At 39.1% G+C, this 13925-nt stretch overlaps 1 protein-coding gene across 13 annotated transcripts in view; it reads left to right on the top strand.

Moving 5' to 3' along the window:
* NCOA7 (nuclear receptor coactivator 7) overlaps positions 1 to 13925 on the top strand; it is a 203078-nt gene that overhangs the window by 99458 nt on the left and 89695 nt on the right. For all 13 annotated transcript variants that reach the window (XM_023737166.1, XM_023737163.1, XM_023737164.1 and 10 more), the window contains one exon: positions 1303 to 1526. In XM_023737166.1, the coding sequence (XP_023592934.1) occupies positions 1303 to 1526 (224 nt within the window). The remainder of the gene's footprint in view (positions 1 to 1302; positions 1527 to 13925) is intronic.

The raw sequence follows: 13925 nt of genomic DNA, 5'->3' as shown, positions 1-13925 counted from the left end.
CATGTTGTGGGGTTGTTAACCAATGTCATAAAACAATATGTGTACTACTGTTTCATGAGAAACTATTTGTTCTGTAAGCCTTCACCTGAAGTACAATTAAAAAAAAAAAAAACTGAGGCTCAAGGAGTTAGTCCCTAGCCTCAAGTCAAGCTCTCTTAAGGGACAAAGCCCCAGTCGCGACTTCTCCAGACTGTTAAATTGATTTGTGCAACATCACAGACCAAAGCAGTATAAAATCAAGCCTTAGTTCCCATATTATCCTACAGTTATCTCATTTTTCTCCCTAAAAATTTACTTATCCATTACCCAGATTGTACAGATGCTGAAGAAGACAAAGGAGATAGATATGGCTAAGAGAATGCTGACTGTGCCTGGATAGAAAGGGAAGGGAAGGTCCTAATTAAAAAATAAATTTACTGTATACTTTCTGAGGCAGAGCAGAGTGCCACATATGGTGGAGGCCAAGGCCCTTATTCTCAACGGGTTTACTTTCTGGAAAGATAAAAACATCCTCAGGAAGAAGTAGTAATTACGGAGTGTCACAGCAATTAATTACAGAGTGACACAGCAACTGAAAAATATTATGAGTTGTTGGATTTCAGTGAATTATGATAAACTTCATCTCTTATGCATCTTTGACTTAGGAGTAAAGAATTGAAAGCATCAAATATTCAAATATGTGAACTAATGTATCAGTCAGCTGTTATCAGTAATCACAATGATAATTATGTGTTGTCATGGCATTTTCTGTCTCAGAAAATACAGCTTTCTTCAGTACTCCTGTCTTACGTAGAAAGAAAAAGAATTACTCAGACTTGAACCAGCCTATACCTTGCCAAACCTTAATACTGAAGAGTGTGAGTCAATTATAATGGTCTTGTTTTCACAAATATGCTTGTCCATCAGTCCAAATGTAGCACTGAAAATCAGAGGTACTTTTTTTAAATATATGTAACACATGAAGCATTGGATTATAGTAGAGTAGCTGTATATCTTGATAGGAAATACTCAGCATAGAAGAACCTAGTTTTTCCTCAGGCCTAGAGCATTTCCCAATACTTTTCTCAGAAATAAGTGTTCAAGATGTAAAATTGAAGAAAGGACACAGATCTCAACATAAGAACTTTTCAGTGATACGAAAAAATCAGTAGAAAAATGTTATTTACAATATAAGGAAAACGTTTTCTGTATCGGTTAATCAGTTTCTCAAAGCCAAACAGCATGAAATTAATATAACTCCTACTAGCAAATCATTTTTCCAATGCTTTTCTTAGTTTTTTCTTTTTTTTCCTTCATTCCTAGATTGAAAAAGAAAAAACAAGCCAAACAAAATGCAGAAACACCCTCAGCTACAGCTACAAGGAGTCATACTGGAAAAGAAGATGCTAATGCAGTCATTTTAGAACAAGATAAGTACAATATTGCTGTGCAAGAGGATGAATATATTACTGATGAGAAAAAAAAGAGAAAGAATAATCAGTTAAAGGAGATCAGACGTACAGAGTTAAAGAGATACTATAATATTGGTAAGTATTGGTGGCAATAACTGCAGCATTTTTTATTTTAAAATCTAATGATTTTTAAAAGATTATAATTTATAAATGATCATAACAGTAATAGCAACAGTTTACTGAGTAACTGCTATGTATTCCAGGCACTTGCTTTATATATACAATCTTATGTACAGAAATGACAATGGAATAAATGTGTTAGTGTGTCTTGTTCAACAGTGTTCTCAATGTCCGGCACAGTGCCTAGCACATCCTATGCACTCATAAACATTTGTCAAATGACTATTCACTTTTCCTGTATGAGAAATATTTTTCTTAACGTATGTAGACATATCCATAAAAGTGTTAATAGAAATGCCTGTGCCTTTTGACATCAGCTAGGCTATAGAAGATGAAGAAGACGTGGCCTAGCATCCATCAGTTAAAAAAATAGACTTGAGAGTTTTAGTTCAGTAAAATCTCAAAATGAATTCACAGTGTTATGCAGTTTCTTACAACAGCCGTTGCATTCTGAAACTGCATGATTAGAAATGGCGTATCTAAAATGGTAGAGGTGATAATCGTGCTTCACTGGGCTCATTCTCACAGTTATGGTTCCTATCACACACAAGCCTGGACTCTGTTCAGAAAGGAGTGCGAAGAAAGGGTTCTTCTTGTAGTTAGGTGCCGTTGAGTTGCTTCTGACTCATAACAACCCTAAATATAACAGAACAAGATGTTGCCAGATCTTGCATCATGCTCACAATCGTTGCTATGTTTGAACCCATTTCTGCAGCCATTATGTCAGTCCATCTTGTTGAGGGTCTTCCTCTCTTTTGCTGACCCTCTGCTTTACCAAGTGTGATGTCCTTCTCTAGGGATTGGTCCCTCCTGATAACATGTCCAAAGTACTGAAACAATGTCTTGCCATCCTCGGTTCTAAGGAGCATGCTGGCTGTACTTTTTCCAAGATAGATTTGTTCATTCTCCTGGCAGCACATGGTATATTCAGTATTTTTTGCTAGCACCATAATTTAAATGCATCAATTGTTCTTCAGTCATCCTTATTCATTGTCCAGCTTTTGCATGTGTGTGAGATGATTGAAAATACCATGGCTTGGGTCAGGCACATCTTAGTTTTCAAAGTGACATCTTTGCTTTTAAACACTTTAAAGAGGTCTTTTGCAGCAGATTTGCCCAGTGCAGTATGTCATTTGATTTCTTGACTGCTGCTTCCATGGACGTGAATTGTGGATCCAAGTAAAATGAAATCCTTGGCAACTTCAATCTTTTCTCCATTTATCATGATGTTACTTATTGGTCTAGTTGTGAGGTTTTTTGTTTTCTTTATATTTGTGAGGTTTTTTTGTTTTCTTCATGTTGAGGTGTAATCCATACTGAAGGCTGTAGTCTTTGATATTCATCAGTATGTGCTTCAAGTCCTCTTCACTTTCAGCAAGCAGGGTTGTATGACCTGCATATTATAGGTTGTTAATGAGTCTTCCTCCAATCCTAGTGCCACATTGTTCTTCATATAGTCTAGCTTCTCAGATTGCTTGCTCAGCATACAGATTGAATAAGTATAGTGAAAAGATGCAATCACGATGCACACCTTTTCTGATTTTAAATCACTTAGTATCCCCTTGTTCTGTTTGAACGACTGCCTCTATGTATAGGTTCAGCATGAGCACAATTAAGTGTTCTGGAATTCCCATTCTTCGCAACGTTATCCGTAATTTGTTATGATCCACGCAGTCAAATGCCTTTGCATAGTCAGTAAAACACAGGTAAACATTTTTCTGGTATTCTCTACTTTCAGCCAGGATCCATCTGACATCAGCAAAGGGTAAATCCATTGTCGTTGAGTCGATTCCAACTCAGAGTGACTCTATAGTACAGAGTAGAACTGCCCCATAGTGTTTCCAAGGCTGTAAATCTTTATGGAAGCAGACTGCGGCATCTTTCTCCCTCAGAGCAGCTGGTGGGTTTGAACCACTGACCTTTTGGTTAGCAGCCGAGCACTTAAACACTGTGCTGCCAGGCGTCAAACAAAGGGTACTAGGAGTCAGAACTCGATGTGGCATACAGGTATGGCATTTTTAGGATTGCTAGGCTAAGAGAGAGAAGTTGGGGCAAGGAGGGAGCATGCCTTTGAGAATTCAGTATGTGAAACTTGGCCTTGTAACAGTGTAATGAGACTTGTTCCTTAGGACTCCAAACTTGGCCCTGGGTATGCCAAAGTTACAGTGAGACAAATTTTTGTCTCCATGTTTAGTAGAACTTAACTAACGGCTCTTTTCAAAGATAAAAGGTGCTGCCTTTGGGGTGATAATAGGTGCTGCATTGCTGATGTTGCTCCAAGAGAGGCAAATGAAGTACCAGCAGCTGAAAGCATGCAGTTTGTAACATTCCAGTGGGTTAATATGATTACTCTATAATATATTACATAGCTTAATGAATTTTTTAAAAAATAATTTATTAAGATAAAATTCATTAACATAAAATTAACCATTTTAAAGGGAACAGTTCAATGTCATTTAGGTGCACTCACAATGTTATGCAACCACCATATCTAGTTCCAAAACATTTCCATGATTCCAAAGTAAAAACCCTCACCCATTAAACTGTTTCTCCCCATTTCTCCCTACCCTATAGTAGTAATGATAACAGCTGGTTTGGGGCATTTTCTCAGGAGAATCCAGTGCATAGATAAATCCACTAGGTGGGCCATTGACTTCCAGGTCTCTGTGGTCCTTTCCACATCTTACTCTAGCTGACAGACATCTTGGGCAGATTAACTGGACTTCACAGGGTCTGATCTGGTATATCAGATTGCCTTTCCAGGATGTTGTTTCTACCACTAGGTGGAGCATCAGACCTTAAGTCGAGTAATCCCAGTTCCAGTTCTTTGCTTCTTTCCATGGCTCTAGTCTGGGGAGAAGAGCAAATAATAAACTGGGGAGGATCTTGTCATCCACTCTAAGGATTTGGACTTTACTCTGTAGTCAGTAGGGAGCTGTTGGGGAGCTTGATTTTAAAATGTTGAATCTAAGGGCAATGTGAGATGACTGAGTGTGAAGGCAGACAGTGCTGGTCAGAGAGTGGGGCAGAGCTCTTGGGTGCAGGACTGAACCAGGGCAGAAGCAGGGGAAGGACAAAAGGCACATTGAGGAGAGATATTGCTCATAGAAATGGCAGCATTTGGTGACCAGTGTAGTTTGTGAAGGAGCAAAAGAACAGAGTCAAGAATTGACAAACTAGAGAACTCAAGAAGGACGGAGGAAGATAATGAATTTGTGTTTGGAGATGTACAGTCTGAGGTGACTATGGAACATCCAAGCGGATTTGTGTAAAGGGGCCTGGAAATTGCTTCTTAGAGGTATGAGGTGAGTAATTCAGGGAATACACAGAAGTCAGTAGAAAAGGTAATAGACTACAAATGATAATGTATTTATAGAAAAAAGACTGGAAGGGTATATACTGATATGCCAATGGTTATTTTTCTGAATACAGAAGTGGCAAGGGAGTTTTATTTTGTTCTTCATTTTATGGCGTATTTTACATTTTATAGTTTTTTTTAATATTGATAATCAGAAATTATAGAGAAATGAATAAGGTAATGGGTTACAAGTAAGAGCTTTGCAAAAAGAAGATCAAATATAAAGTTCTATAGCCAAAATACAAGAAAATAATGATTTTCTGTAGTTATTCCACATCTGTAACATTATTTGCCTGATCTGCATATTTTTCCAAAATAATGTTTTTACTTGTTGAATTATCTTTACCTGTGCCTCACTTAGCTTTGGATAATAATTCATTGCTATCCCTGACACTTAGAAGAACACATTAGTTAAGATACTAATCAAAGATGTTGTGGAAAGATTGAGTCACTAGAATTAGTCACAATTGCCTGATTGTAATAGAAATTGTGATGATTATAAAAATGTTTTATTGTTTTTAAGGGGGGGAGTAGGGGAAAGGAAGTGGAGTGTTACACTGAGGCAGATGGCATCAGACAAATCTAGATCCAGCACCTAGTGTAGCACTTGGCACACGGTAAGCATCAAAAAAAAAAAAAAAAAAAAAAAGCTTCTTTAATAAACACTACTGTTCTTGCATTTAATTTACTAATACATAGGACTCCTTTTTTGTTTATGCTGCTTATCTATATTAGCTCTTAAGGAATTTTTTGGAAATGTCTTAGAATTCTCTAGAGAAACAGAACCAGTAAGAAATACACACACACACATACACACAGAGAGAGAGAGAGAAAGAGAGAAGTGGGGGATGAGGGAGAGTGAAAATGCACTTGTGTTTGAAAGAGATTGATTGATTTTGAGGAACTGACTCAAGCAATTGGTCCATCATGCCTCATAAAACAAATCGAGACTAATGGGGCACAACAGTCCAGGGACAAAGACTAGAAGGCAGGAGGGGACAGGAAAGCTGGTAATATGGAACCCAAGGTCGAGAAGGGACAGTGTTGACATGTCGTGGGGTTGTTAACCATTGTCATAAAACAATATAGGTACTAACTGTTTCATGAGAAACTATTTGTTCTGTAAACCTTCATCTAAAGTACAGTAACAAAATAAAATCTGTCTTTCAGGTGACAGGCTGGAAACCCAGCAGTCTTGTGTCTCAAGTTGGTGGATCAGGTGGCGGGGGTTGTGGAGGGAGGAATTCTGACAGAATCCTCCCTCGAGAAACCGCCTGGTTTTGCTCTTAAGACCTTCAACTGATTGGGTGAGGCCCACCCACATTATAGAGGGCAATCTGCACTACTTAAGGCCAACTGATTTAAATACTAATCACATTTAAATATTTTATAGCAGCATCTAGACCGGTGTTTGACTGAGCAGTTTGCCATCCGTGCACTTCCCCTTAAACTGTACTTAATTTCCAAATAAAGACAATAAGAAAGTCATATTTCCACCGGCATGATACAGCTATCCTGCTTACAACTGAAAATGCACTAACCCCTTCCCCAGAGATGATGCAAAGTCTTTGGGTGATGTTATTCTTCTCCTTGATATCCTGTAACGTATATACTATAGTTTAAAATTAATACATCATATGTTATGGGTTAAGTAAGAAGATAAGAGATAAATAAGAAGATAAGCTTTCACATGAGACACAAACATCTTCACATCTTTTGCCAGTTCACAGAGGTCTGTCTACATACCTCTTCCCCATATCTCCTTGTCACCAATTTCCCAATCATGTTCCCCTAGTCTCTGACCACCCAGCCAAACTATTGGCCACATCTGATGAATTGGTATACAGTTGCACGTCTGGCCATTTCTCTTTCCAAACAAAATGAACAACCAGGTGCACTACTCAAAGTTCTGCCTGCTGGGAGGATTTCCCTTTACCACCATCCTTCCGTGAAGTCCCGAAAGGGGAATGCAGTGTTGCAACTATCCACTTGCCAGTGGTGCATGCGTAGAATGCACAGCCATCTGTTAACCAGGCCTGAGTTTCCTCTTCCTCAGTCAGCTGATCATAGGGAACTCCTCATGAGGCCGTTGGGGCAGGCGGGGAGAGAGAAGGTAGTGTAGCAGAAGTGGGAACCATGGGTACTTGGGCCACTTCCTCATGTAACTTACTGTACTTTTGGGGCCTGCTCAAGCCTAATCTCTTACATACCACTTCCATTTGATGATAGACTGCTGTTGTGCACTTCCAGCTGTGTGGCCCAGTTTGTGATGGGCAGCTCAGCTTGCATGGTAGCTTGGTGGCCCATGGTTAAGTGTTCAGTCTCTACTAAGTCCCAGTAGCAAGCCAAAAGCTATTTCTTAAAAGGAGAGGATGACAGGGCTTTGTTCCAGATTCCTAACAGTCTGCACTATTATTCACCTATAAGGATCTGCCAGAGGCTCCAAACAGCTTCTCTTCTGCCACTCAAACTTTAAGCACCATTGGATTTGCTGGATCATGTGGTCCAAGTGGCAGAGCAACTTGCCTGACAGCCTGGACCTGTTCAAGAGTCTTCTCTTGTTCTGGGCTCCACTCAAAACTAGCAGCTTTTCAGTGTTCAGCATCCTACTTTGGTGAGTGGTGTCTGGGGTCTTAAAAGCTTGCAAGCTGCCGTCTAAGATACATCAGTTGGTCCCAACCACCTGGAGTAAAAGAGAATGAAGAACACCAAAGACACAAGGAAAGTATTAGCTCAAGAGACAGAAAGGGCCACATAAACCAGAAACTTCATCAGCCTGAGACCAGAAGAACTAGATGGTGCCTGGCTACCACCGAGGACCACCCTGACAGGGAACACAATAGAGAGTCCCTGATGGAGCAGGAGAAAGGTGGGGTGCAGAACTAAAATTTTAGTAAAAAGACTAGACTTAATGGTCTGCCTGAGACTGGAGGAACCCCGGAAAGCATAGCCCCTGGACTCTCTGTCAGCCCAGAACTAAAATAATTTCCGAGGCCAGCTCTTCAGACAAAGATTGGACTGGACTGTGGGACACAAAGTGATACTCGTGAAGACTCTGCTTCTTAGCTCAAGTAGATACATGAGACTAAACGGGCAGCTTCTGTATGGACGTGAGATGAGAAGGCAGAGAGGGTTAGGAGCTGGTTGAATGGACGGGAAATCAGGGGTGGAAAGGAAGAGTGTGCTGTCACAGTACAGGGAGAGCAATTAGGGTCACATAACAATGTATGTATAAATTTTCGTATAAGGGACTAACTTGAAATGTAAACCTTCACTTAAACTACAATAATAAACAAAAAATAAAGATTAAATGAGATAATATGTATAAAATCCTGAATATACTGCCTAGCACATAGTAAATTGTCATTTAAAATAATAATAAAACATATCACCTTTTCAGATAACTCAGTAACTTGGCCAGAGTAGCACATCCCTGTGAGGAATATGTCGTCTCCAAAATCCCAAGAGGCCTACCCACATTATGAAGGATAATCTGCTTTACTTAAGGCCAGCTGATTTAGATGCTAATCACATTTAAATACTTCATAACAACATCTAGACTAGTGTTTGACCAAGCCAAGTTGACACATAAAAATTAACCATTGAAGCAGTTCTCCTGTGCACACATTGGGTCTCCATGAGTCAGAATCAACAACAACAGGTATCAAAGACTCAAAGAAAGGATTAAAATAAACTTTCATGTGGAAAGAGGATGTCAGGAACTTAATTGTATGTTGTGTTCTTGTTTTTATTAAGAAAAATGTAAAGAAAACATGAGGGATTGGGTTATAAATAAATTGAAATTAATCATTAGGATAGAAATTGTTAAGCCTGTGCTTTTTGGGGCCATCAAGGAAGTCAGATGAAGTCATACCATAAAAATGTAGATATTGAAGAGGACAAGAATGACAAGTACCTCAAGAATGAAAAGGGAGTATTTAAGAGAGAAGATGAAATATATGGGAGGCATGAGTGAAGAGTCCCAGAGTCAATGGTGTTCTTGGAGAAGAGGCTAAAACAATAGTAATAGAAGCAGTAATCAAAGATAGTATGCAGAAGAAAGCTTTCATGAGCTGAAACTCATACCTGAGTTTAGAAATCTGAAGAGCTTATTATATGTGAGCAGAATAAAGGGGAAACCACAGCACTTGGATAAATTGTGGCAGATGTTTGCAGGCCACAGATAAAGGGATAAATGTTTTCAAAACAATGTTACCTACAAAGGAGCAGAGAAGAGATGTAGCACAGACTTTTGTTCAAAGCAATGAACACGAGAGGAATTAATATCTTATTCAGAGTTTTGAGGCAGAAGTTGTTTTTCAGGCTCAAAGACAAGACATTCTCAGACACACAAGGTCTCTTTTGTGTCATGCCTTCCCTGAAACAAATTTACTGAGAAAGAAGTGTTCTTGTCTAACTGAGGCACATGTCAAAGTCTAGTTCTCAAGAATGGAAAAAGTATTTTTATAAAAGCATTGGTAGTGAGTATTGAAACTAATTAAACAAAATTAAAAATGTATAATGACTATTATAAATATGGTTATAAACATGAATGTAAAAGGCATAAAAATTTCTTAAAACCTAAGATCTAACTAATATCCCCCAACCCCCTGGTTAGGTAATAGTTATCTAGCTTTGTAATCCTCAGATTAAACTAACAAACATTGAGAAGCAGAATTGGAAAAGAAAGCAAAGATAGTAATAATCCTAAATCTGTTTTACAAGGAGGAAATCCAGTTTTGCATATCCCATGTAATATCCCCCTGCCTGCATTGATTCATATTTTACAATCTGAAGAACCCAGTTTCCTGGCCTTACATTACTGATCGGTTTGAGAGCACCTGAGACTTAAAACAGACAGACCCGTGGAGTACAGAGAAGTTTCCATTCTCAGAATTTGTCGGCTTCTCAAGATTCGAGGGGGGATTCTGGGCCATTCTTGGGGCTTGATGGACTGTTGTTACTTTTTTCCTCTCCCCTGCTCTGTTTTCAGAGCCCTGGTGGTGCAGTGGTTAAAGCACTTGGCTGATAAACCAAGTTCGAACAGTTCGAACCCACCAGCCGCTCCGTGGAAGAAAGATGTGGCAATGTGCTTCCTTAAAGATTTACAGCCTTGGAAGCCCTATGGGGCATTTCTTCTCTGTCATATAGGGTCACTGTGAGTTGGCATTGACTCGATGGGAGTGGGTTTGCCCTGTTTTCAACATTGTTACTGTTGACTTTTCCGTCCACGCTGGTTGCAAAAACTATCTTGCTTAAAGTATCAACAATGTGTTAAAACTTTGTTCTGTTAAAAACTGTTCAAAAGGGAAAAACGGGTTTAGAGTCTAGAATTTCAGTTATGTTTCCTTAGAAACTCCATTAGTTAAGGAGTATGGATGTCTACAAATAAGTAGCTGTGAAACAAATATCCCAGCTGTGATTTAGTTCAAGGGACACAGCTTTGCTTTCCTCTCACAACCCAGCACTCCCATTAACACAGAATATTGTATTCAGTACAGTATTCAGTACACAGTATATTGTATTCTTGTCATTGATAGGGCAAAAAAGTACAAAGTCAGTGACTCAATCAGCTGTGTCTTGAAGAACCTGTTGTACTACAAGCTTGAGCTCAGACTCTAGTTCCATTATAATTATAGTTATGTGTCGTCGAGTCAGTTCCATTTCATAGCAACCCTGTACACCACAGAACGAAACACGGCCCGATCCCGCACCATGCTTGCAGTTGTTGTTATGCATGAGCCCATTGTTGCAGCCACTGTGTCATTCCATCTCGTTGAGGGTCTTCCTCTTTTTCAATGACCCTGTACTTTACCAAGCATGATGTCCTTCTCCAGGGACTGATCCCTTCTGAAAGCATGTCCAAAGTAAGTAAGATGTAGTCCTGCCATCCTTGCTTCTAGGGAGCATTCTGGTTGGACTTCTTCCAAGATAGATTTGTTCATTCTTTTGGCAGTCCATGGTGTATATTCAGTATTCTTCATCAGCACCACAATTCAAAGGCATCAATTCTTTTTCGGTCTTCCTTATTCATTGTCCAGCTTTTGCACACACGTAATGCGATTGAAAATACCATGGCTTGGGTCAGGCGCACCTTAGTCTTCAGGGTGACATCTTTGCTTTTCAGCACTTCAAAGGGGTCTTTTGCAACATATGTAATTATAGTGGTCTACATAATACAAATCTTTTTCCCTAATCAATCTGTTGTGTTATATATTGTCCTTGTGTTATGAGAAATCTCATTCTAAGAGAATTGCCTCTACTGTGGTTTGGTCCAAGGGAAGGACAACAGAGATTAGATTAAATACGATCAATGATAAGCTTTGAAAAAAACAAATCGGAAGTGTACTGGGGAGGGTGCAAGGGAAAAACACTTGACTACATTGATGGTGGGAGAGTTATGTGGCCATATCTTTTTGGAGGCCAACCATTTTTATCTAAAGCCTTATCTTTTGCATACCTTTTGTCTCATCAGTTCTGTTTGTAAAAATTCATCCTAAGGAAACAATCAATGAGCATATTATACGATTTAATTACAGTGACTGTCATGGCATTGTTTAAAATTGTGGGAAAATAAAAATACTATGAGCCATTTTAAAATGATGTAGAAAAACAGTTAATAGCAGGGGAGATTTTTACAAAATAGTGTTTACAAAATGGTATTACCAACCTATACAGGTTGGTAATAGTGTATAGATTATGATCCTATTTTTGTTCAAAAAATAATTCATCTACATACATGTAAAAAGGGGGTAAGAAGCTGCTGGAAGTATATTCTGCAGAATGCAAAAATGGTTCTCTCTGAATAGGGGTAAAATGAGTCATTCTTATTTTCTTCTTTTTGATCATCTGTATTTTTAAACAACCATAAGTAGTTTTGATTCACATGGAATTGATTTTTATATCTCCTGTATTTTCTTCTAAAAGTTTAAATTTGCCCAATTAAATCTTTGATCCATTTGGAAAAAGAAAATACAAAAAACGTTTTGAAAAGAACTTTTGGAGGGTGGGAAAGAGAATAGGAAGGAAAAGAGAAGCATCAAGCATGAGGAAGAGCAGAAAGAACCTATTTTCGATGGGTGTCACCTTGTGTGCTAGGTGGTGTATTTTATTACTTCCTTTACTATTCATCATGATCTGACAAGGTGGTGGGTAGCCTGTTTTACAAATAAAGAAACTGAGAAGCTGCATAACTTGCCCAAAGTCCCACTGCCAGTCAGCATGGAGCAGGGAGTCATGCTAGCTCTCTTCAGACCAAAGCCTGAGTGAAGGCTTCATATATCATTCTGCTTTCCCGAAATCAACTCTGAGAGAAAAATAAGGCAAAAGATAAAAAAAATGTTAAAATTTTAGTGTTTTATACATTGTCCCAAGAACATTGTTGTTTTTTAGTAAGGAGGGACAAGTTCACTGTAACTAGAGTTTCATATACCCCAGAGCTATGATTTGAAGGATGGTGAAGTCGATATTTCTCTCTAGGGTTAACTAGTAGGCCTGGTCATATATGTAGTTACACTAAAAATACTGTTTTATGATTGTCTTAGTCATCTAGTGCTGCCATAACAGAAATACCACAAGTGGATGGTTTTAACGAGGAGAAGTTTATTTCCTTACAGTAAAGTAGGCTGAAAGTGCAAATTCAAGGTGTCAGCTCCAGGGGAAGGCTTTCTCTCTCTCGGCCTTCTCATCAGTGTTCCCCCAGACTAGGAGCTTCTCGGCCCAGGGAGGCCGGTCCAAAGGACGCGCTCGGCTCCCGGCACTGCTTTCTTGATGGTGTGAGGTCCCCTTATCTCACTGCTCACTTCTGTCTTTTATATCTCAAGAGATTGCCTCAGGACATAATCCAGTCTTGTAGATCCAGTCCTGCCTTACTAACACAACTGCCACCCATCCTCCCTCATTAACATCATAGAGGCAGGTTTACAACATACAGGAAAATCACACAGTACCAGGAATTATGGCCTAGCCAAATTGATACACACATTTTTTTGGGGACATAATTCAAACCATGACAATGATTAAAATAAGTTGCTATTGATAAAGCAACCAAGCATCTATTTCCCCAGACAACTCACTAGTTAGATTGTTACCCTGTCACCTAGATTCATTCAGTCGACAGATGTTTTGAAGGCCTGCTACTAGGTTCTGATGTAAATCATTCCATAAGATAGGTAACTTAACCTGCCCTTGAGGCACTTGTGTTCTAGATTTTAGTTTAGTATGTCTCATTTTAGTCAAGGACTACAGAAGGACTTGAAGGAAGTAAAGTAACATTTACTGCGTGGTGTTTCCCTGTGTTTCAGAGTTCATATTGAGTATAGATTTCATTCTTCCCAGTAACCCCTGCCCTCTTCCATGTTCAGGAGATAAAAGGCTCATCATGACATACTTTTCTTTTTTGTTTTATTATAACACCTAATGATTTAGGCGTTCCAGAAGTTATTCATAAAGTGCTAAATAATAATGCTGAATATTTTAATTGCACTCTTTATGTTGTTGTTGTTAGGTGCCATTGAGTCAGTTCCAGCTCATACTGACCCCATGTACAACAGAACGAAACACTGCCCAGTCCTGTACCATCCTCACAATCATTGCTATGTTTGAGCCCATTGTTGCAGTCACTGTGTCAATCTGTCTTGTTGAGGGTCTTCCTCTTTTTCACTGACCCTCTGCTTTACCAAGGATGATGTCCTTCTCCAGGGACTGGTCCCTCCTGATAACATGTCCAGAGTATGTGAGGAGCTAAAGAGCATTCTGGCTGTACTTCTTCCAGGATAGGTTTGTTCGTTTTTCTGGCAGTCCATGGTGTAGTCAGTATTCTTTGGCAATACCATAATTCAAAATCATCAATTCTTCTTTGGTCTTCCTTATTTATTGTCCAGCTTTCACATGCATATGAGACGATTGAAAATACCATGGCTTGGGTCAGGTGCACCTTAGTCCTCAAAGTGACATCTTTGCTTTTTAACACTTAAAAGAAGTCTTTTGCAGCAGGC

Source organism: Trichechus manatus, unplaced genomic scaffold (genome assembly GCF_000243295.1).
Source record: "Trichechus manatus latirostris isolate Lorelei unplaced genomic scaffold, TriManLat1.0 scaffold00098, whole genome shotgun sequence".
Classification (NCBI taxonomy): Eukaryota; Metazoa; Chordata; class Mammalia; order Sirenia; family Trichechidae; genus Trichechus; species Trichechus manatus.
This window is presented reverse-complemented; position numbering and strand designations above follow the sequence as displayed.